The sequence below is a fragment of the Calidris pugnax genome, unplaced genomic scaffold, assembly GCF_001431845.1.
Source record: "Calidris pugnax isolate Ruff unplaced genomic scaffold, ASM143184v1 scaffold341, whole genome shotgun sequence".
Classification (NCBI taxonomy): domain Eukaryota; kingdom Metazoa; phylum Chordata; class Aves; order Charadriiformes; family Scolopacidae; genus Calidris; species Calidris pugnax.
This window is the reverse complement of record NW_015091149.1, coordinates 1,318,465-1,342,279: the sequence shown is the minus strand read 5'-3', so window position 1 is coordinate 1,342,279 and position 23,815 is coordinate 1,318,465. Positions and strand designations below refer to the sequence as shown.

At 47.0% G+C, this 23,815-nt stretch overlaps 1 protein-coding gene across 1 annotated transcript; it reads right to left on the bottom strand.

Moving 5' to 3' along the window:
* Window positions 1–3,632: 3,632 nt before the first annotated feature.
* On the bottom strand, window positions 3,633–23,355 carry TOP2A (topoisomerase (DNA) II alpha). The gene is made up of 35 exons (XM_014959195.1): window positions 23,267–23,355; window positions 22,775–22,921; window positions 22,019–22,109; window positions 21,493–21,556; window positions 20,834–20,979; window positions 20,554–20,651; window positions 20,022–20,234; window positions 19,642–19,815; window positions 19,356–19,457; window positions 18,736–18,873; window positions 18,427–18,565; window positions 17,982–18,139; window positions 17,516–17,641; window positions 17,016–17,126; window positions 16,820–16,925; window positions 16,074–16,183; window positions 15,220–15,312; window positions 14,681–14,795; window positions 14,238–14,359; window positions 13,749–13,897; window positions 13,357–13,588; window positions 13,101–13,235; window positions 12,785–12,985; window positions 12,020–12,215; window positions 10,608–10,699; window positions 9,891–10,037; window positions 9,697–9,780; window positions 9,124–9,324; window positions 8,071–8,176; window positions 7,646–7,786; window positions 7,088–7,238; window positions 6,889–6,950; window positions 6,473–6,598; window positions 5,198–5,433; window positions 3,633–4,910 (listed from the first exon to the last, which is right to left on the bottom strand). The coding sequence occupies exons 1-35, from the start codon at window positions 23,297–23,299 to the stop codon at window positions 4,770–4,772; spliced, it is 4,686 nt and encodes a 1,561-aa protein (XP_014814681.1). The 5' UTR covers window positions 23,300–23,355; the 3' UTR covers window positions 3,633–4,769.
* Window positions 23,356–23,815: the final 460 nt, after the last annotated feature.

The window sequence follows — 23,815 nt, the reverse complement described above, 5'->3', positions numbered from 1 at the left end:
GGCCGCGCTGTGGGAGCGGGGTCAGCACTGAGGGCGATGCTGTGGCCACTGGGATGGACCCCCCCAGTGGGATGGACCCCCCCAGTGGGCAGCAAAGCCCCCTCCATCTCATCCTCCTGCGTGCCAAGCCCATCACCAGTGGCAGGAGGGTGCCCAGAGCACCCCATCACCCCAGAGCATCCCCAGGTGTCTGCTGCCCCCCTGAACTTGCTCCCCCAAAGATGGGTCCAAGGCCACCAGCTGGGACACGACTAGGAGGGTCCCCATCACTTGTGTCCCCCCCCACACCCGTGGAGCATCCCCCCCAGCCCGGCGCGGGGGGGGCGTTGGTCCCGGTACCTGCGGAGGCTGCGGTCCACGGTGGCGCGACTGTCCCGGGCTGTCCCGGAGTGTCCGGTCCCTTGTCCGGCGGGACGGGATGACGGTCCCGCAGCCACGCCTGGAGTCCTTTTAAAGCGACAGAGCAGCCGGGAGGGCGCCCGGAGGGGGTGGGAAGGGCTGGGCTCTGCTGGGGGTTGTTGGGGGGGGGGCTCAAGGACAAAGGCTGCCCCTGCCCCACAACCAGCAGCTGCCCAGGCACAGGTTGGGGCAGGGGGTAGTGGCCCCCCAATGCAGAAAAGCCCCTGTGCCTCGGCCCCCCCAAATCCCCAGGGCTGAGGGGGTACCAAGCCACAGCAGACCCCAAAAAGCCCCCCCACCCAGGGCTGGCATCGCTGCCACGGCCCCGGCAGAGCCCAGGGACATTGGTTGCATTTATCTGTGCCACGGCAGCCCCTGCCCTGCCCCCTTCCCGAGGCTGGGGTCTCCCCACGGGGGATGCTTGGGGCTGGCACCAGCCCTCCCCGCTCCGTGGCACTGTGCCCAGGTCGCTGGGGATGCGGAGGGTCCCATGGACCATCCCAGGCTGCCCCCAGCTTCGACGTGTCTGGGGTGTTGTGGGGTTGGGCAGCTGCTTCTCACACTGCTGCAAGGAATGGGCTCATGGCACGGGCAGGGCTCGTCCCATGGACCATCCCAGGCTGCCCCCAGCTCCGATGTGTCTGGGGTGTTGTGCTGCTGGGGAGTTGCTTCTCGCACTGCTGCAAGAAATGGGCTCATGGCATGGGCAGGGCTCATGGCATATCCAGGGCTCTTGGCACTGTCAGGGCTCATGGCACGGGCAGGGCTTATGGCACTACCAGAGCTTATGGCGCTGCCAGGGCTCATGGCATGTCCAGGGCTCTTGGCACTGCAAGGGCTGTTGGCACTACCAGGGCTCATGGCATGTCCAGGGCTCTTGGCACTTCCAGGGCTCATGGCACAGGCAGGGCTTATGGCACTACCAGGGCTCATGGCATGTCCAGGGCTCTTGGCACTGCCAGGTCTCCCACCAGCCCCTCTCCAACCAGTCCCCGTGCCCTTTGCCTGTGCCTCGGATTCCCTTTCTGGTAACAGGAGCACAGCCCTGGCAGACACAGGGCACCCTTGGACCCTCCTTGCCCACGCGATGCCCGGGGTGGGTTGGTGCCCGATGCCCTCCCATCTTCATCCCCCTCCTCCTGCAGCGCCCAGCATCCCCGAGGTCTCTATTGGAGATTTTGCGATGGAGAAAAGCCTGGTGTGGACACTGTGGTGCCCTCTGTGACGATGGGGTGTGTGTCTTCTCATGCACACAGGTCTATATATACATGTGGGGTGACGGTGGGGTTACGGGGGCAGCTCCAGAGCCCGCCCGGAGTGGCCGGTGCGACGCGGCCGTGGCCTCACCGTTTGCCGGGCGAGTCCTGACAACTGATTCCCCGGGCACTGGCAGCCAGGAGAGCCCGAAATAGCTCGGCCCCCTCGGCGGGGACGCGCCGGAGACGCTCTCCAGAGCCCGGCAGTGGAAAATCTGACAGCGCTTTCCACACTTGACTGGGTTCCAGCAAAGCACCTCGGTGGCACCGATAGTGCCCGCGCCCGCCCCATGGCCAGGGGTGGGGGGGATACAGGGTTTGGCAGCCCCCCCCTGTGTGTGGTTGATCACCAGCCCAGGACCTGGGGGAAGGTGGGTGTCACAACTGGGTCCTGCTGGTCCCCAGGTGCCAGTGGTGGCTCCCCAAGGGACGTGAGACATCACAGCTCATCCCCCAGGGCTTCATTAGTGACCCTGATCCCTCCCCCCTGGGGACACACACACACTGACCCCCCCATTTTCCCCAGGAGCAGCTGGAATAGACCCAAAACAGGCAGGGAGCCCCTTGGGGGTGCGATGCCAGCCCGGGAAGGTGGCTCAGCACCCACCACCACCCCCCCAGGAGCGCTGAGCACCTCGGAAACTTCAGCCCCCGCTCACCTGTGGCCACCACCAGCCATCGGCTGCAGAAGCAGAACTTGGGGCAGACGGTCTGTCCCGGAGCCACAGGGGAATTCGTAAGAATTTGGGAACCTCAAGGCGAGGAAGCGGGTCCAGCCCGTGGTTTTTAGCAAAGCCACGGTGTCAGCAGCAAGGAAATGATAAAAGATGAGGGGGAAGGGTTTGACATGGGAAGAAGATTGAGGCAAGATCTCAAGAACTTCTTCGCTGTGAGGGTGGTGAGAGCCTTGCCCAGGTTGCCCAGAGAAGCTGTGGCTGCCCCATCCCTGGAGGGGTTCAAGGTCAGGAGCAACCTGGGCTGGTGGGAGGTGTCCCTGGTCTTCAACATCCCTTCAACCCAAACCATTCCATGCCTCCATGATCTACCAGAGCTTGTGGCTAGCCCCATCCCTGGAGGGGTTCAAGGTCAGGAGCAACCTGGGCTGGTGGGAGGTGTCCCTGGTCTTCAACATCCCTTCAACCCAAACCATTCCATGCCTCCATGATCTACCAGAGCTTGTGGCTAGCCCCATCCCTGGAGGGGTTCAAGGTCAGGAGCAACCTGGGCTGGTGGGAGGTGTCCCTGGTCTTCAACATCCCTTCAACCCAAACCATTCCATAACTCCATGATCTACCAGAGCTTGTGGCTAGCCCCATCCCTGGAGGGGTTCAAGGTCAGGAGCAACCTGGGCTGGTGGGAGGTGTCCCTGGTCTTCAACATCCCTTCAACCCAAACCATTCCATGCCTCCATGATCTACCAGAGCTTGTGGCTAGCCCCATCCCTGGAGGGGTTCAAGGTCAGGAGCAACCTGGGCTGGTGGGAGGTGTCCCTGGTCTTCAACATCCCTTCAACCCAAACCATTCCATAACTCCATGATCTACCAGAGCTTGTGGCTAGCCCTCTGCTCCGCCAGCGCTTTGCGCTGGCGGAGCAGAGGGCTTGCCACAAGCTCTGCAGCCCTTATTTCCATAACAATGCCCAAAATTGGTTAAATCAGCCCTGGAAATGACCTCAGAACTAACGAGCTGGGGGTTAGACAATGGAGATGACCCATTTAAGATGGGTCTTGGCAGAGGAGGGTGGGAGGCGATGGCCTCTCTGCTCCTGAGAAAGTCCAAGCTTCGGCGTGGAACAAAGAGGGAAAAGCAGGGGGAGAAGGCAGCTGAGGACAACTCCTTTTTATGAGGGTGGGAGGCGATGGCCTCTCTGCTCCTGAGAAAGTCCAAGCTTCAGCGTGGAACAAAGAGGGAAAAGCAGGGGGAGAAGGCAGCTGAGGACAACTCCTTTTTATTGAAGAAAGCTTGAGTAAAAAAAAAAAAAACCAAAAACCAAACCAATTTTATTATATAAATATTAAAAGGGACAAAGTCAGGACAAGAAGAAGAAAACACAGAAAATATTTACAGACAGTCAAGAAATACCCCACGGTGCTCCAGAACAGGTCTAAGAAAAGCAAAACGTGAAGAAATAAATACTCCAGTGAATTATTTGGGATGGGAAGAGGAAGATGAGGCTTCTGCTGAGGAACTTGAGCGCTGGAAGGTCTGACCACTCTGTGACAAAGAGGTCCCACCTCACAAAGGACCACATTCCTCCTCCAGGAGTGTGGGGGAGCTCAGGGGGTTTGTCCCCAGGAAGGAAAGGGCAGGAGAAGCTTCGTGTTGGGAGTAACCAACTGGCTTTTCCTGCAGAGAGCCCGGGATGGCCACTGTCTGTCCTGCCTCTGTCCCTCTGTCCCATCCCACAACAGGGACATGCCCTTTGGCTCTTCACCAGCACCAAGATCTGGCAGCCAGAACATCTTACCCGGAGATGACCTCTGGGCTGCACACGGGGGTTCCTGGCAGCGGGACGAGGAGATAAAACTGGCAGGCGGAGACAAGTCTGCACAAAGCTGCCTTTTCCTCAACCCAAATCTAAAAACCCCAAAGGCTAAAACCCAACGTGGTGGAGGTTGAGCAACGGGGACCTGCACAGGCAGAAAGGGCCCCAGAAGAGAGAGGAAAACACCAGCGTTGGGGGTTCTCCCCCTGCTGAGTTAAAAGCTTACGTGTTTTATCAATTTTTAAGCTATCTAAAGAGGAAGGTATCTATGCGAGAGGGTATTTTAAAGGATTTGATAAGTTCTAAAGTTTAAAACGACCACAAAGTATGAAACAACTCCAGGTAGCTCCTGGGGAAGAGGGAAGTGCATCAGCACTAGGCTGGGCTCACGGCTCCAGCCTTCACGAGAAAAGGGGGGGGGTAGTTTCCTGTTTAAACAAATCTAACTTATTTAAAACCAAGAAAAATAGAGCCGTAGTCACTTGTACCAAACATTTGTGGAGTAGCTTAAATTCAGTGAAAAGATTTCCCAGTTGGGGCTGCTGCTCTTGGGTGGCAGCTTGTCCCGGGGCTCTGCTGAAGGCTGGTTCCTGGATTATGGATCAGCAGGTTAAAATCTTCATAAAAATTCAAAAAATATCATCTTCATCAGACTCCTCCAAGTACTGGACAGGCTTTTTGAGACGCCCGGGCCTGGTGCGGGGCACGGCTGCGACGGGGCTCTCTGCACAATCGAGGGTGAAGCTGTCATCATCCTCCAGCTTGGATTTCTGAGGGAAAAGCACAGTCAAGAAGTGAAACACGAATCCAAGTGGGAACAGGGACCACTCCATCAGCACAAAACACACCTCGGTGTCACAGGGAAGGTGGCTGCTGGGACTAAAGAGGCCAAACTGACACTCTGGGATAGATCCGGGTGCCCCGAGCCCCCCTTCCCACCCCCAGCAGTAAGGGTGGGGAGCACAGGGGAGGTTCTACCTCTCCCAGACTTTTTCTGCCCAAAAACCCAACACCGACCCCTTGCATCCCCCTGGCTCTGACAGTGGCAAGTACAAACCTTCGCTGCGACTGATTTGGAAGGTTTCAACCCAAAATCCGAATCTGAATCTGAATTGGAATCCAAGGAGCTGGGCTGCCTTTTGAGGACTTTCCTCCCCTTGGCCTGGCCAGGCTTCTTGCCACCTGCTCCTTTGGCCTCCGCATCCGGAGCCGCCTCCTTCGCCGCCGCTGCCTTGCTGGGTTTGGGGGCAGCCTTTTTCTTGGCCAGAACCTCCAGGATGGAGGGCTGGTGATCTGAAAGGGAACCACAAAACCCTTAAACCCGCATTTTTCCTGCCTCTCTGGCTCATCTGCAGCTGGTGAATGACTCCTACAACCCCACACAGGTCATTCTCACTCCGAGAGGGGTTTTCCCCAAAGGTTGCTCTTGACCCAGATGATGAGAGAGGAGGTTGTTTATCTGCTCGGTCCCACTGCGTTCCGAGGATGAGATTAAAATGTACCCAAAGAAATTTACAGACTATTTTCAGATTGGAAAGTCCTGAAACTCTCAAGGCTGCAGAACCAACCCGGGACCTTCGAAATTTCTGCACAGGGAAGGAATGAATTTACTGTCTGCACCAAAGAGTCACTCCTGGGGTTTGTTCTTACCTATATTTTGATATTTTTTTATGAGCATCTTAAAGTATTTCTCCAAGTTAGCCTCAAATTCAGGAATTTCAGCTTTTCTCAATTTAGAAGTGGAAGAAATGGCTCTTTTGCTGTGAAATAACATCCTGCTACATACACTGCTGGGACCAAAACCCGCCCGAGATGGGATATGCAGAACTGCTTGCAAAGTTTGACAGAGACTCTGGGCAGTAAAGTTTAAAAAACCTGAGTCAAATGCCACATATTTATGAGGTCAAGGTAGCACTAAATAGACCACGCTACCCCAGAGAAGGTTTGCTCCTGCCTGGGAAGAGGGAGACCAAGAAGCTTCCTTCCCCCAAAGACACGAAGTAGAACATTGACTGCAAGACACAAATTCCTCTTGGATGATTCCTGCCAAGTATTACATAGTGCTGTAGGAAGCATTCACTTTTCCTGTTCCCAAACTAAAATTCCTTCCCTTCGAGCATGTCTGACATGAACTAGAACATGATATGTTTGGAAACAGACTGCTTGAAAAATGACAACAACGAGGCAGCCTCTGCCACAAACCTCAAGCCTTTCCTGAAATGAAAGCTCAAGTTATTTGGGCCTCTGACTGCCCAGTAAAAATCACCCGGATTTGTTTCCCACAGGAATAATAATTGATAACTAAACATGATCTTACTAAATGTCACCTTACCCTTAGTGGCACTGGCCTTCTTGGCTGCAGCAGGTTTTTTGGACCCGGCCTTCCTCTGAGGCACAGGGACAGGAGGATCTGCAGGAGCTTCACTCGGGTTCTCATCAGCAACTTCTTGGGCTTGAACTGAACAAAGAAAGCAGAAAGGAAGTTTAAAACAGTCAAATTATCTACTCTGGCTATAAACATTAGAGCAGAAGAGTTTTGATCCACTTTATAAAAAGAATGACTATGAAAACAGGATTAATCACAGATTCATGTTAGAACCAGCCAGCCTGTGCCCCACCATCACAGCTTCTAGGTGAGATCTCGTGACCCATGTCTGCCCCGTCAGCGTCAAGCCCTGACCAGAAATCCCAGTGCAATCTCCTGGGATTTTGGGAAAATCAGCAGGGTTTTGGACGTCCTGTACTCACCAGGGACAGTGCTTTGCTCGGGCTTTGGCTTGGGAGCTTTAGCTGCTTTTTCGGTGGTTCCCCTGGAATACAAAACCCCAAGTAGTTTTTCAACTTACGACACACTAAATAGGTGCACTGAAGAAAGAGAGCTATTAATTACTCTACAGCATTAACACTAGAAGCTCTAATTCCAGTGCCTCTGTGGGAAAAGACTCACTTTGGAGCCGCTTTGGGCTTGGGAGCAGGTTTTTCTTTCAAGCTCGTGTCGGAGTCGGTGTTGCCTTCGCTGTCGGCCTGAAATTCAGACTCCTCCTCTGAGTTGGAGAGATTTTCATCCGAGTCCGAACTGATTATAGTCTTGACTTTGGCTGATGAAAGGACACAGATGTGTTATTTTACACATTTGGCAACATGCAGCTCCGTTTCTTTTTCAATATTTTAGCTGCAGTTATTAAAAAATAAAGATGTGAATAAAAACAAGCAGATTCTGAGACTGCCAGTGAACAGACTCCAAAGCGCGTGCGTATCCCAGGCTCGTTTACCACCAACACATTTGTTGTGCAATTAAAACCAATAACCTTATTTCTCTGGTTGCCCACTTCTGCTTTTCCCTGAAAAGCATTCTGACAATCTGTTCCAATGGTAAAAATATTGACTTGTTATACACAATAAAATAAATAAGCCTGTTAAAAATTATTTCCAATGTAGATCTTGGGCTCTGTTGGATTTTCTCCTCCATGGCTGGCCCCCATCCTGCCTTCAGGTCATTGCTCACCTGCTGCCTGACGAACCACCTTCTCTCTCTGAGGAGGAGCTTCAAAATCAGACTCTGAGTCAGACCCTGAGTCAGACCAAGGGTTTCGCTTCTTCATTTTCTTCAATGGCTTAAAGGGCAGAGTGGTCTGTTTCCTCGCACCTGAAAAACACGGGGAGGAGGGATGAAGCAGCAAACTTCCCCCTGCACTCCAGGCTCAACTTAGAAACACCCCACTAAACGCAGGGGATTCTGGCTTAAACATGGAAGAGAAACAGCAATCCATCCCGCTGGACTGTCATCGGGGATCACTTTGTCTCACATCTAGTTTTTCCAAAAATACTGATCCTCCATGTTACTCATCACTTCAGGAAGAGGTCAGATAACCAAATTTACAGCCCTTCCCCTCCCTTTCCATTGATGGAATAACACAGAAAAGCATTTACCTTGCTCAGCATTACGTTTCTTTGCTAATCTCTGCTTAAGGCCTGAAGGTTCTTTGTCTCCTGATGCGTTTTCTTCTTGATTCTCATCAAATTCATTTTTTTCGCTCTGAAGGGACAAGCAGATACAGAGAGGATGGTAAATCTGCTCACTCCACCAGAAGAGGCACAGAGTGATGTAGAAAGGAGCTGCTTATTCAAGATGTGTAAAAGTTATTGGGACAAGAATCTGAACTTGTGACACAAACTGCCTGTAAAATTGATGACGGCCAAGTCCATCAGACAGGATCCATCCCCACATCAGGTGACTTAAAATGCAAAAATCCAACATTAACAAAAACAGGAACTTTTGTCCCCACTGCTGAGAGCTCTTTGGTACAGCCTCCCTGTGCTGATGGTACGGCTCCGGGGCGTGTTGAGGATGCAGAACTCAACAGGGTGGGATAAAAACAACAGTGCAAGTTATTTGGAAAAACTGTTAGCTGGAACCAGCTGGAGGAGAGGAGCAGTGTGTCTCTCACAGGTCAAAGCAGGTGAGGGGAGATTTTTTCCTAGGCTGCCAATGGCTGAATGGCATAATTTCAACTAGCCCTATAAAAAGAGTTAAATCTTCTTTATCTCCTCGATATTGAGAACAATAATGGCATGAAGTGGCTGAAAGCATTACCAGAAATGCAAAGGCTGTTCTAGAGGAGTGAATTTACCAGCTGTACCTCCTGCCCGCTGGAGGATTCATAAAATCCCCAAGACACCTAGAACAGCCTTACTTGCATCTGCTTTTTTCATTTCTAAGCTACCAGCCCATCTCTGACACTGTGATATATGCTCTTGTCAAAAGATTTCCCTCTAAGCCATCTCCTGATACGTCAGGGAATCTGTTCTCCTTTTGACTGACAAACAACCATTTCCAGGGTTCCCCATGTCCTGAGATTCCATCCCTCTCCCTCAACAGCTGCTTCATCGGGCCCAGTTCAGCCAACAAGAACTCGCATTTCTTTCAGACTGCATTAAGGAGAGTGTAAAGACAGATTAAGCATTTGGAATGTTCCTTTTTACCTTTATTTTCTTTTTCGATCTCTTCTCCGCCTCTGCCTTCATCTCTGCAGTTATCCGAGGAACCACCCTGATGCCGTGGGGGGATGGCATTACTTCTGGCAGCTGTGCCTTCTTCACCTTCACCTTCCCTCCTTTCACCCCCTTCAGAGGTTTCCCAACAATCCCTGCCAGCTCATCCTGAGCTTGCTTGGCTTCCACTGCCTGCAGAGGTGAGCGGAAAAGGATACAACCATGAGAAGACAAAAGAAAACCTACTACTGAGAACACCTCTCCATCACAGCCCTTGCACTACAGCACTCTGTGCTTGCTCCAAGCCCTCCTAAAACTCCTCTTCTCTACTAAGACTGGTCATGGACCACTTCCCAATGGCCACCTTGGTGTTGTGATTCCCTGGCCCAAAGCAGCTCTACTCCAGCCCAGGGCAGGAAGACAAAGAAAGCTCTTGTTCTCCTTGATGAGTGCAAGATAGAAGAGTTATCATTTTTAGTTTCCTTGTTGTGACAAAAAAAGTCAATGACGTGCTGGTGGGTATGACTACGAGGCTGTCAGCCTTCTGCACCAACATTGACCTACATCAAGTTCTTCAACAAAGACGGCCAGGTCTTCCTTCCACAGGTCAGAGGGACTCTTGCGCTTCAGGCTTTCCAGCTCCGCTTCCTAAAGGGAAGCAGTTGATAAGCGTTAGTCACATATTTTAATCCACCATTAAAAAAAAAAAATATATATATTATATACCAATGCTTTTATAAGAAAAGGAAGGAACATACTTTGTTATCTCTCTGCTTACAGAGTTCATCTTTCTTCTCTTTAGTCAGATACCACAGGGGCATGTTCAGCAGATAGTTGAAGTCTGGTCCTTTAGCTGCAGCTGATTCTCTCTCACTCTCCTCCTCCTCCTCCTCCTCTTCTTCTTCCTGGATGTAGATTTAAAACAGACCTTGTCAACAAATATATTGACACACAACGCCAGGGCTATTGATCACATCTGGACAGTGCTCCATGTGCCTCTGTGTCCCAGGCTCTTCTAGAACAGTTCAGAAATGATGAAGTTACCCAGCTTAAAGCCCCAGACGTTATCGCACAGAGGAATCCATCTGCAAAAACAATTCTCCAAATCTCTTTCGCTCTACTCTGTATGGCCTCTCCGTCTTGATGGTCCAGATTCTCTCCTCAGGCTACTTAACACTCATCTTCCTCACAGCCCTTCCACCACTGTGTCCCACGGGAGGAAGGACACCCTTAAGGAAGAGCAGAAATTGCTGTGACGGGGACTTGGCCCGACAGACTCAAACCCGAACAACTCTGTCTCATTGTCTTCTGAACAAGAGACTGAGTTTTTGCTTGTCTTAGGGTTCCTATCTCAGATACACAAGTGCTTGAATCCTACAAATTGAGAAGCAACTTGTGCTGCTCCCTATGGATTATGGAGCTTCAGAGACAGGGCCCAGTTCAGGTCTGTTCAGAGAGGATGACTGAAGCATTACCTTGTTTTGCGATTCCTTCCAAGCCTTCACTGGATCAGATTCATACCCCCTCTGGATAAGAACCTGAATCAACTCTTTCTTGGGTTTGTTTTCTGTGAACAGACATTTCAGGATTGTCAGTTAGTGACCACTACCCATTGCTGTTAGGAAAGACAGATAAGCTTTACATTTTGATTTCTGTGGTTCTAGCAGCTCGACATCCTACTGGGCTCTAAACCAGCCTTTCCTCATCAGAGGTGGGACTTGTGGAAGAGCCTGAAACACCACCTGACAAGTTCCTACTTTGTGGGTGATCTGTCAGGTCAGCAGTGCTCCTGTACCTGTCAGGGCCACCTCCCAGAGCACTGCAAATATTTTTCTTTCTCATTTCCATGTATCTGTTTCCCCTGCCCTAGTTTTTGAACTTGGGAAAAGAGGTGTGATGGTATTAAAAAGGTTTCAGGATAATGGGCAGGCAGGTGGAGGGAAAAAACCACCCTGATAGCACTCAAAGGCTTTGGTGTAGCCCACACCTCATTAGCATCACCTGGGACATTTATGCTCTAAGTGCCCAACCAATGGAAATGCTTCAGCTGGAATTTGTTCCTTTTTAAGATATCAGAAGCAATCAACCATGAGACACAAATACAAATGAAACCAGCTCTGTCGGCCTTGGAACTGCTTATTACAAAAAGCCAAGAAAATGCATTTCAAGGGAATTATTTCTCTTCCCAAGTCAAGTCAAACAGACCCAGGCTAGTGGGATTACTGGGCCGCCTTCAAACACAAACCACAAAGCATCTTATGACACTTTGTCCAGCTGCATCCTCCAGGAATGCAAGTGAGATACAGACGGCCTTTTAGATGGAGGTGGAAAAGTTGATTGAAAAATTTGAGTGCTGGGAACAAAGACCTGTTTCTTTTTCTAGCTCATGATGCTCAGATGCTGCTAACGTGAGTGCCTTCCTAGTCTGAAACCCCAACCCACTGAGAAGAGGATTTGGAATATTTTTGCAGAGGTTCACAGAGATAACACAGAAGAGAGATGGGTTCTTAAGAAGGCTGCATTTAGATAGAAAACACTGCCCCTTTCCAACCCCACCAAGCACTTAACTTTTGTTCCTACCGAGACAGAAATAGATAGGAATTATTCCTAAACTATTAAAGAATATTTCTACTCTCAAAACAGTGTCAAACGCACAGTAGGGAAGCTGCACGAGTCTCTTGTTTTTAATTAACATATGCATAATGCTCTGTAGACCAAGGGTACTCCGTGAAGCATTTTGCTGCCATACATTACTGGAACAGAAAGATAAGCTCTGGTGTAGTTTGTTAAGAGCCAGTCTGGGGCTGAGGGGGTGCTGACAGAGCTCACAGCAGCACCTGGTCCTTCTCCCAGTTTCATAAAGCAAGTAACCAAGAACAACACATACCGATGACGATTTTGCCATCTATTTTCTCCAGGATGAAACGAGCCTGGTTGCTCAGCTTCGCGGACTCGGCACTTAACATTCCAATAAGCCATTCTTTTCTCAAACTGTAGTATCGGAGCCTGAGTTCAAAGAACTCTTTAAGAATATCCTGGGGAGAGTCGTACTTCTTGAGAAAGCCAACGTGGTCAAAAAGAACCTAGATGAAAGAACGCGGGCGTTAATGATGATAAAACCCGTTTCCAAACCCACCGAAAATCACCTCTAACACAGCTGTGATAGTACAGCTGAATTATTAACCAACAAATTATAAAACCTTAGCACTGTTTTAGAAATGGCTACAGTTTGCAAGCACAGCCCCAGAGACAATTTTACAATTTCAAAGTTCTTGAAAACACACAGTAGGGTAAAGGTATCCTGAATCTTAAAGCTATCTGTGGGATAAACATCTCGCATCCAGCTTCACACATTGTCAAAATCCAGCCATTCAATGGCCGTGCTGTTGTCACAACAAAGGTCTGTGTGAACTGTGTGATTTCAGATCACTCTGACTCCTTCAGGCAAAACCAAACCACTCTGGGCCCATTCCCAAGCCAGTCTCTTGACCTTTTGAAGGTATATTTAGAAAGCTGATTTAAAACCAGTAACAGCAGAAAAATCAAAGTGAATAGGTTGCTGCAAAAGAGTATTTGTTACAGGCAGAGACTGCAGCTGCCCACAGCCTCTGAGTTAAACCCAGAACTGTATTTGGCAAAACCTATTACATACCATGGAGTTGCACGTTAAATTTGTTTGGAGTTTGAAGACCTTATGGAGCCCCGCTGCATTCGCTTCAGCTAGTTTTTCTTCAGTCATCTTCACTACAAACTTCACTGTGGTGTCTGTGTGATATTCCTTATAGTCTGTGATCAGTGGGGGTGTCTTCTCAGTCCCATTTAACATCGGCTCCAGAACTTGCTCTTTATAAGTCTGAGAAAAGATTCAAATTCAGACCCATGGAGAGGAAAAGCTCCAAAACCCACCAATCACATTTTGCTTTATAGGGCAAACCATACATTCCCAGGGCAAATTCACTGCTTATTACCTGTGTCCATGTTCTGACAGGCAGCTCAGTGATCTCAATGGTTGTAGAATCAAGGATAGACACTTCCCCACTTATCACATACTGATTAGGTCCCAGCTCATCTATCGTGCCTTTGAAATTCTTATAACTTGGAATCTAAACAGAAAAGAACACCTGATTCAGCTTTATGCTGATGCTTCTGGTTTTAAGCACTTGCATGAAATATGTGCTGAATAAACTAAGGAGCGAGACATTGTTTTTAAAATACATTATTTACCATTGGCAATGGCTCTTCTCCATCCATCAGACGACGGATATTATTCACAACTTCCCTGACATCAAAGTTGGGGATCTTACAGGACCAGCCAGTACCAATCCCTTCTGCCCCGTTGATGAGCACCATTGGGATGATGGGCATATACCATTCTGGCTCCACACGCTGATTGTCATCATACAGGAACCTCAGGATGTTGTCATCCATTGTTGGGAACAGCAGCCGGGCTAGTGGGCTAGAATAGAAAAGAGAATTTAAGCCCAAATTCTTGTTACAGAACAGTGACCACCATGCAGAACCTCCCCTCCAACCCCAAAAACAAAAACCCCACAGAAGTATTGAGTCCAGTAAGATGCCAAGGATATTTAAGAGAGTAAGAAATCTTTGATGCTGACCTGAGCATTGTGAAAATGTATCGAGGGCTGGCAGAGTCCTTCCCACCATGCAGCCTGGTGCCAAACTGCCCGATGGGCTGCAGCAGGTTGAGGTTGTTGCTGCCCACAAAGTTCTGAGCTAAGTTGATAATGGTCATCATCAGCGACGTCTGCAACAAAGGAAGGTTCAAAGCTCAAAATGCAGAATTCTTCCCTAAATGGACAAAACTAAAGGCAAACTTCACACCAAGAAGAGCACGGATATGGATATGTGATGTCCATATGATATGGATATATCATGTGATATATGAGAGGGCTTAACTTCTCCTCCCCAAGGCAGAAAGGCCAGTAACATCTGCCTAAATCTGCCACAAGTAAAGCTGATTTTTCTTGTTCTGCATACTCAAACATTTAATTGTGCTTTAGAGGCATCTTAACTGTCAAGTCAAGAGAAGGGCTTTTTTGCCTTTCATTTAAAAAGCATTTTGTACAACTGGGCCAGGTCCTTACTTCACCATGATGGTATGAGGACATCTCTGCTACAGAACCAGCCAACTGAGCAACCTTCACCTCCCGCTTATCGTTCCGTTTGAAACACGTGAACAGAACTTTTCTTTGACCTGGCTTCAAACCTGTATAAAAAAAAAAACAACAAAAAAAGACCTTGTGATTTTAACGTACTATGTGTTTCACCTTCTGCTCTCTAGAGACAAAGAACTACTTATTCACCTAAAGAATCTGCACCAGGAGTAAGGTACTTGCAATAATATGCTACAAAATGAACAAGACATTTAATCCAAGGATTAAAAACCCTGGACAGCAGAAAACAGATTTCTGAATTCTGATCCTGAAAACTTGCCAGGTTCCCCGATTCTGATGATGTGACATAAAACACCCACTTATTAAGTTCTGAAGAATGCACTATGTGGAGTCACTACCTTGAAATCACTTACCATCAACCAGTGACGGGATCGATCTTTCGTTATCTGAGTTGGAGAACAGCACTAACTCCTTGTTGATGAAGTCATTGTACGTCAGGTAATTAGTATTTTTCCCATATAGGTATTCCTAAGAAAAACAGGTGCAAGATTGTCTTAATTTTAACAGGGAGTAATCTGGTTTTTAGCTCATACTTGGCTAGTTTCACTGAAATGGAAGCTCCTTGTAAGACTAGTTAAACACGGTTCAAATGCTGACATTCATAGTGTGCTATAGCAAAATATCATTTTTTTGAGAAATAGTGCCTCCATACAGCCCTGATCAAGTTATCATTTCCCTATTGATGAAGTAATTTGAAAGATAAGAGTGAAAAATGAAATTAATTATTGGACAACTGACAAAGAGGGTATGGTCATGAGAGAAGAAGCTTCTCTGCAAAATCCTGAAACATTTGCACTGTCCCGTGTGCAGGGACTCGGAGCAGTGAGTAGCCCCAGGGAAACCAGTTCCCCAGACAGGAAACCAGTTTCCTTCATCTACGTAAACCTTTTACCTCTGGCAGACCATGCAGCTTCCTTTGTCTTCTGTCCTCCATGAAATTAGTCAGCCACTCCTTTCGCTCTTCTACCTTCTTCTTGCTAAAGGCCTGTATGGTACAAAATGAAGAGCAACTCAGTTGTAGGAGGTTCTGTGGTGTGCCCAACTGGACCACTAGAGAAGAAGCAAGCACCCAGGAAGAGCACCCAGGAGAACACCATGCTAAACTGGTTGACTTCATAGCCCAAGAAGTGCAATAAAAGGTTATTTTAGCTAAATATATTAAGAACATAATTTACACCAGTCTTTAGCAAACTTGATAGTTAGGTTCAAAGGTATGGATTTTGAACATTGTAACAGAAAACTAAAGCAGATTTGGGGGGGAAATTAATATTTTTGGGGAAAAACTTGGTTTGTTGGCATCGCCTAATAGCTCAGAATTTAAAAGTTAATGTCTGCTGAAGGTGAAGAAGTTCACAGAAAGGAGGACTGTGTTAATCCACTGGTGAACCATTCTGCAAGAAGAAAATCTGGGGGAGAAAGGGAAGGGAAGACTCTGAGAAAATTGCAGCAGAACATGCAGAAAAATGGTAAAAGAATATTTACTATTGTGTCTGAAAATGTCAATTGGTTTGTCGTGATTAGTTTGTTCTGAGCTATATTTAAAAACCATCATTAAAAGGGTACTCTTGGCCTGAGGTCCGGGGACAGATTTGCTTCTACTGGTTAGACTAAAGCCGTAGCCTTGGTAACAAAGAGACTGTCTCAAGCCCAAAGGCTTTTAAGAGCATTTTAAGAGAAAATACACAGCACTCTAAGCAGTAGAATAGCAAAGGTAGTAAGTCAGCAATTAAATCAAGTGTTAGTTACCAGGGTGATCGCAGCATCATCTTCAGGACCGGAATATTTGAAGCCAATTCGGTGTTTAGCCATATCTGCAAAGTATTCCTTAGCCTCCTTCGATGTGCTGGTACCCAGACCTGCAGAGACAGGACTAGTTAATCCTTATCACTTCTTGCTTAAATTAAGTTGCAGTTCAAAGAGATGTTTTGCTATGCCCAGTTCCTGTGATATAAATGTCCAGCGTGAAGACGACTTACTGAAAACTTAGGTTACCTTCCAACTCATTTTGAAGTATCACAAAAATTGTAAGAATTACAGAGGAGTGAGCAGGTGCATATGGTACTTTTGGATTTGTCTTTAACCCCTGTAGATACCTAAAATGACTAATTGCAAGTTGGAAATGATTCCTCATCATCCAGCCATGGTTCTGCAATTGGCACCTTTCTACTAAGCAGTTCTGGAGTAAGGACTTAGCTCCCAGTGCTAACAGTACACAAGGAAAATAGCACAGAAAACTGAGCATAATTGTCTAAGAGGGCTGAAAGAATGGTTACCTAGTTCTTTCTGGGGAGATTTGATTGAGATTTGATCCATTTAGAGGCTATTGTGTCCTTACTTCTGTATTTTATGTCCCATGTATTTGTAATCAAAGTATCTTAGGAGGGAAAGGACTTGGAGGAGACACCCTTTCTGCAGAAGCAGGACTGACTGAATGAACTGGGAATGCTCATACTTGGATCATTTAATTTCAGCATATTTCAGTTTCTACAAACCTTTATAGTACTTGATTTTCCACGAATTGTAGTTCTGTGTACTGTTTTTCCACTCTTCAAATTCAGGGATGCTGTAGAATGCAATTTCTTCTTTATTTTTAGAAGCCTACAACGAACAAATATTTTACCTGTGAAATGAGAGGCAGATTTGGAGCAATGGATCCTTCCTCATCCTTACCACCTCCCCAAGCCCTACCTTTATGATGGGAGTAATAAATTCCTCCAAAAAGTTGTGTCTTAGAAGAGACGGCCAGTTGTGATGGATGAAGTTAATCAGCAAACCTTTGATATGGGATCCATCTTGATCCTGATTTGAAAAGAAAAAAAAGGCATATTTAATCAGGGACATGATGGAATGGACAATTGTCAGCTTCATAGCAAACAATTCTGTAATTCCAGCTAACTGACCCTGTTAACTTCCACTGCGACCACGCCTTGTTTAATTACTGAAAAGTAAGAGAAACAGGAAAGGCACATTCTTGGTGAAAAAAGGGATCAAGGACTGGTCAAGGACCCTGAATCAGCCGACTGGAAAGACAGTATTTAGTTATTTGGTAATGCTATTCCCCCCCATCTGCTTGTTTTGTGGCTGAAAAGACATTATGACCCACTAATACAGAATGATAAAAAGAAAGGAATACAGACAGTTAGATACAACAATAGAAAGGTAATATTTCTAGTTTTTGTGAACCTAACCTGATCTGTCATAATCATAATCTTTCCATAGCGAAGAGTCTTTAAAGATTCTTGATCTTCATAGTTCTTCTTATATTGCAAACCCACAATCTTGATGATGTTGTTGATTTCAGCGTTTTCCATAATCTGGAAAAGATCACACAGAATAAAAACTTGTCTTTCAGACTTAAAACGTAGCTCAATAAAAGTCTAAAATTACCCGTAAGTATAGCATTGAATTTCAGCGTTTTCCATAATCTGGAAAAGATGACACGGAATAAAAACTTGTCAGTAGCTCAATAAAGTCTAAAATTACCCATAAGTATAGCATTGGCTGAGCTTTGTCTTGGGCAGTGTTGTTTTGCTGTTTAGAAACTCCTGTGAGTTGCAGTGTTCCAGGCATTCGGCCTCACTGAGGCGGTTAAAACACTGCATGACACAAACCACACTGTTTTAACATCTAGAATATAACAATTTTCCAACTAACCTGCTTATGAGAAGCTTCTCGGACGTTGAGCATTTTCCCACGAAGGGGAAATACTCCGTATTTGTCTCTTCCAACCACTCCTAGACCAGAGACAGCCAGTGTTTTGGCTGAGTCTCCCTCGGTCAGGATAAGTGTACAATCTAAAGAATTCTTGCTGCCTAAAAAAAAAAAATAAAATAATAATCAAGTCAATTTTCTAATTAAGAAGCGAAATTAAAGCCTGCATACTCACAAAATCGAATGAGAATAAATATCTTCTAATGCATACAGGTTTTGCTCACTGCCCATAGTAAATGGGGATAAACATAGTAAATGAGACTGTAAAATGGGGATGAATTATAATTACAGGCTTTCTCATTATCTTTAGGAGACAATTCTATCATTTCTCCAAAAAACAAGTTTTATCTTTTTGAATGAACTGCTTACAAAGGTGGAACCAACTTACCAGCATCATTGGCATCATCCAGCTTAGGAACACCCTTAATCTTGGTGTGTTTCACTGCTGAACATTTCTTATTCAGCTGGCTCTGAGCTTTAAATTTTACCCAGTTTAGGATACTTTCAACAATGCCACAGCCAACTGCCTGCAACACAAAAATAACCCAACAATTGTGGGAAAAGCCTTAACAATGAATTCTAACTCACGTGCTTTTTCTGTAGTTCATTACATTCCTTCAAAAGTATGTATTTGCCACATTAAACATAAGATGCAGTTTTACAGACACCTGGATTATCCCCGTACATCAATACTTACACCCTTAATAAATTTTTCACTCAGTTTACAGGTTGAGCCGAAGTTCTTTGCCTGCAGAGTCATGTTCTCCTTCGTCTGAGAGTCAAAGGTTGGGTTTTCAATTAAGGAATTAATGAAAATCCACATGTGATTCTTCACCTGGAGTTAAACACAACAAAAATCACAGGTTACACAGGCTTGTCTCACTAACAGCAGTGTGCTCTGACATCTGCCTGTCAGAATCACACACCGAGGAAAATCTCAATAATCACTGTATGTTTCTCAATTTTCCTAAGTGTCTTGGGAGAATTTAGAACAACTACTGAACATTCATGACAAATGTGATACGATTTGGGTTGTCAAGGAATCATAGCACTCAACCTAAACATGCATTGTCTGACAAATACTGAGTTTTAGTGCATCTACACTGACTTACAGTGTTCTGACCACAAAATACACCAGTCAAACAGAGAGATTGTTAGTTGGCTGAAACTGGACAATATGAGACTTTTAGAATGTGCAATTTTATATATATTGTGTCTATAATGGAAATAGGTATCGTTAATTAATCTGCTATTGTAGATACAATGTGCAATAATGCTAGAGTTGTGTTTCCTGCTGGGGAAATTCTGACTTTGTACCTGAAAAGGCTTCACTGCAACTCCATTTTTGTTCTTCTTTTTCACAACATCAATGATTTTAGTCACAACCTGGTCAGCTACATAATCAACGTGCCTGCCACCCTGCGGAGAATGGGACCAGAGACATGGGGGTCATTCCATTGAAAAAAATCCAAGGATGCATATCTATGTAAAACTTTAAGCACAGTCTTTGCAAAATTAAGTGGTTTTCACTAACATACACACATTTGAAACCAGATGATGAAGAATATGGCATTAGCTTGACTACATAAACTGCAGAAGTTACCTTTGTAGTGGCAATGCTGTTGACAAAGCTGACTTGCTGGAAGCCTTTTTCACTTGAAGTCAAACACACTTCCCACCGAGAATTTACTTCCTCATGGATAACCTTAAGTGCATTCCCAGTTTCATCGACTTTGTCCTTCAGATAGAGGTCCACATAACTGCGGAATCCTTTGACCTGCACACGGATGAAAGCAGACAGCTCAGCTACAACAGCTCCTATAAATACTTAATTCGTATCCTCCTGAAAAGTGGGTAGAGAAATCACTCGTGCAAATTTTTCCCTTTACTATGTGTAACGACGAAAACGGCTTCAACAAAATCTCACTGTTGAAACAGCAGGAGAAACACAGAGATTACCATTTCTTTTAAATGCTTACTTACAGGGAGCCTCTGTCCATTTAGGAAAACTTTGACATCCTTTGTGGATCCAGCAATATCATACGCTCTTCGAGACATTAGTGCGACAATGTCTTTGTCAAGAATTGTCATTTTGAATTTTGACAGATCAGGTTGGAAAGTGACACACGTGTAATCTTCTCCATCAAAATACATCAGCTTCATTTCACCGGCCTTTCCCATGTTATCTGTCCAGGTCTGAGAAAAGGAGGATTTGTGAGTTGCAAATCTAATACGTATGCACACCAGCTTAGTTTTTAAAAGCAGGAAGCTAATTTACAAGCTTTAAATATTTTCAAATCAAAAAAACCCCACTGGCTAAAAGCTAGATTCTGATTATGTCTGCTCATTTCATTATTCATTTGAATGATATCTGGTCATACAGCAACTGTGGGCCAAATTTCTTCCAAGCACTGTGCACTGAATGCAGGTTACGCCTAGATTTTTGGAATGAAAACTTAAGGTCTTTATTTGAAAATCTCAGGTATAACCTTACTGAAACGAGGAGTGCTCATACCTGCTTGAATAACTTTTTGTATTCACGAGATGCAGTTTCAACAGTAAATTTTTTGCTAAATATGTTGCACAGTTTGGCTCCGTAACCATTTCGCCCACCTGGAATTAGAAGGAACAGATTTTTGTTATTACCTTTGTTCAAAACCATCTAAAAGAATTCCAGACTAACAGGAGTTAAAAATATTGTTTTCATGTTGCATCCCCACTCCTTTAGATCAGCTCACACATTTGAACTGATCAGGCTGCTCAAATATTTGCGCATATTTGAGAGTCTTCCCTACCTGTGACTTTCTTTTCGTTGTCATCGTAGTTGCTGGATGTTAGTAGCTGTCCAAAGATAAGAGCAGGCACATAGACCTTCTCCACTTTGTGTTCAACAACTGGGATACCTTTCCCATTGTTCCATACACTGATTGTGTTATTCTCTCTAGGGGAAAAAAAAATAAATAAATGTGTTTTTGAGGCTGCAAATGTCTGTGCTGTGAAACAAGTATTATACAAAAACTCTAGGGAAAGGCCACCATTTCATCAAGAGCGAATCTCTGCTCAGCAAGTGCAGAAACAGCCAGCAGAGGGAGGACAAGTCAACCAAAAAATTCTCAGATCTCCAGATACCATCTAGGAAAGGGCCACCAGACATGAAAATCCTCTATCCACACTCAGTGACAGAATAAAAGCGTTGAGAGGAAGAGGAGGAAACCAGCCACAACGGAAAACAACAATGGGCAGTCCTTTCAGCAGTCAGCACTCAGTAACCCACCCAAGGACCAAACAAAGGAAAAGCCTTTCACAACCAGTGAATTATTTTTGGTCTCATTCAGACCAGCCACGTGGCACAGCCCTCCAACACCACACCAGCCCGGCAGAACTGCACCCCAGAGAGAAGATCTACCTCTCCCGAGTCGGGAAGACAATGAACCAGAAGTGAAATAAAACTTACACATCAATTGTAACTTTAATGCACGACATGCTTTTGTCCCTCTGCTTGTTGTCTGCGGCATTGACTAGAAGGGAAAGATTATTGTTATTGTATTACATTCTCAATCAAGACCAAACTATTAACTATAATGAATGAATGCAAAAATTCAATACAATCTTACTAATAATCATCTCGGTATGCAAATGTTTTGCAAGTCACAAAGAGGAGTACTGCAAGTTAACACAGAATTTTGTGCTGAACTAAATTGGGTTTGTAATAGAGCACACCATCATCCCATGAAAGGCTTACTATTCAGTAGCACTAATGGAAGGACATTAGTATCTAATAATTCCAAGCACAATCAACAATGTATTCAGGGAACACCATCCATCAAATTATAGACAATTTGCAACAGACATTACTCGGTCAACAATGCAACCAGATAAAAGTACACTTGATAAGTTCATGCATTTAATTCCAGTTTCTCAGACATTCAGCACCCATTATTAACTCGTCAGTCTCTGACTTAACAGACAGGTCACCTTACCTAGAATCTCATCGAAGATTTTGTATAAGCCAGGCACAAAGGTCACATCTCTGCAGTTAAGGCCCACGCCCTCATCAAAAACCCACATTTGCTGAAAAGAAGGCAAGAAATACGTAAGTCCCCAGGTCCGCCCTCCTCTTTGGGGCCATCAGTTTGTAAAGCAGATGTTTGGGCTTTACAGACAGATGTTAATGACTTCTCGTCTGCACCACAGAATTGTTGGAGTTGGAAGGGACCTCTAGAGATCATCTGGTCCAACTCCCCTGCCAAAGCAGGGTTGGCCAGAGCACATCACTCAGGATGGCATCCCAGTGGGGCTTGAAGATCTCCAGAGAAGGGGACTCCACACTCTCCCTGGGCAGCCTCTTCCAGGGCTCTGCCACCCTCACCCCAAAGAAATTCTTCCTCATATTCGAATGGAACTTCCCATGTTTCATCTTGTGCCCATTGCCCCTCGTCCTATTGCTGGAAACCACTAAAAGAGTCCAGCTCCATCCTCCTTCAGCCCTCCCTTAGGTACTTGTAAACATAGATGAGGTCTCCCCTCAGCCTTCTCCTCTCCAGGCTAAAGAGCCCCAGCTCTTTGAGCCTTTCCTCGTAAGGGAAATGCTCCAATTCCTTAATTATCTTAGTTGCCCTACGTTGAGCTTTCTCCAGTAGTTCCCCATCTCTCTTGAACTGGAGACCCCAGAGCTGGAGCAAGGAGCTCAGGCTTCACCCCACGACCCCCCCGCCCTGCCCCGGACCCCCCCGCACCTGGGTGACCAGCTCCACGGAGCCGATGTAGGTGTCGGGCCGGAGCAGGATGTGCTCCAGCTGCGTCTTCTTCTGGTAGATGTGCTCCACCGACATCCCCTTCTTGCTGCCATCGCCCTTGGGCAGCCGGACGTTCTCGTTGGCGGGCTGCACAGGGGGGAGACGGCGGCAGTGAGGGGGAGCAGGCCTGTCCAACTCCCCTGCCAAAGCAGGGTTGGCCAGAGCACATCACTCAGGATGGCATCAAGGCAGGTCTTGAAGATCTCCAGAGAAGGGGACTCCATGACCTCTGAGGGAGGCCCGGCAGCGGCTGAGGGAGGCCCGGGCCGCGGAGGGGACGGGGCGGCACTGGGGGAAGAGGCCGCGAGGGGAGGCCGGTCGGGGGCTGAGGGAGGCCCGGCGGCGGCTGAGGGAGGCCCGGGCCGCGGGGATCCCGAAGCCCGGCGGGGACAGGGGATCGCGGTGTGCGGGGCAGGAGAGGGTGGCACGCACGCGGAGAGGCGACGAGGACTCCTGGAGCTCCATGGCGGCAGCGGCGGACGCTACTGAGCGGAGGCAATGGCGGCCCCAACCGCCCGGCGCCTTTCGCCTTCTCCTCTCCAGGCTAAAGAGCCCCAGCTCTTTGAGCCTTTCCTCGTAAGGGAAATGCTCCAATTCCTTAATTATCTTAGTTGCCCTACGTTGAGCTTCTGCCAATCACCGCCCGCGGGCTCCCAGCGCGCCGCCAATCGCAGCGGGAGGGCGGGGCCACGCGTCGCGCCCCCCTCTTCGCTCCCGCCAGTCACAAGGCGCTCCGCGCATTCAAACCAGCCACTCAGAAGGGAGAGTTGCGCGACGGACAGCGCTATCAGCCAATAGAAAAGCGAAGAGGAGGGCATTGTGCGGGGTGGGGGGCCCTCCGCCTCCTCCGGTGCCGTTAGCGGTGTGATGTACTGGGACATACTGGGGAGCCCACGGGGTGACACTGGGACACACTGGGCAGCGTATGGGGGACACGCAGGGACCAAGGGACCTGGGGACCCTCTGGGCTGGCCCTTATGT

Coding starts and splice junctions, on each gene's coding strand:
- TOP2A (XM_014959195.1), bottom strand. CDS start 23,299: ATGGAGCTCCAGGAGTCCTCGTCGCCTCTCCGC. Junction 17,127..17,515: donor TTATGATTATGACAGATCAG/GTTAGGTTCACA, acceptor TTTTCAAATCAG/GATCAAGATGGATCCCATAT. Junction 15,313..16,073: donor ATGATGCTGCGATCACCCTG/GTAACTAACACT, acceptor TGTACCATACAG/GCCTTTAGCAAGAAGAAGGT.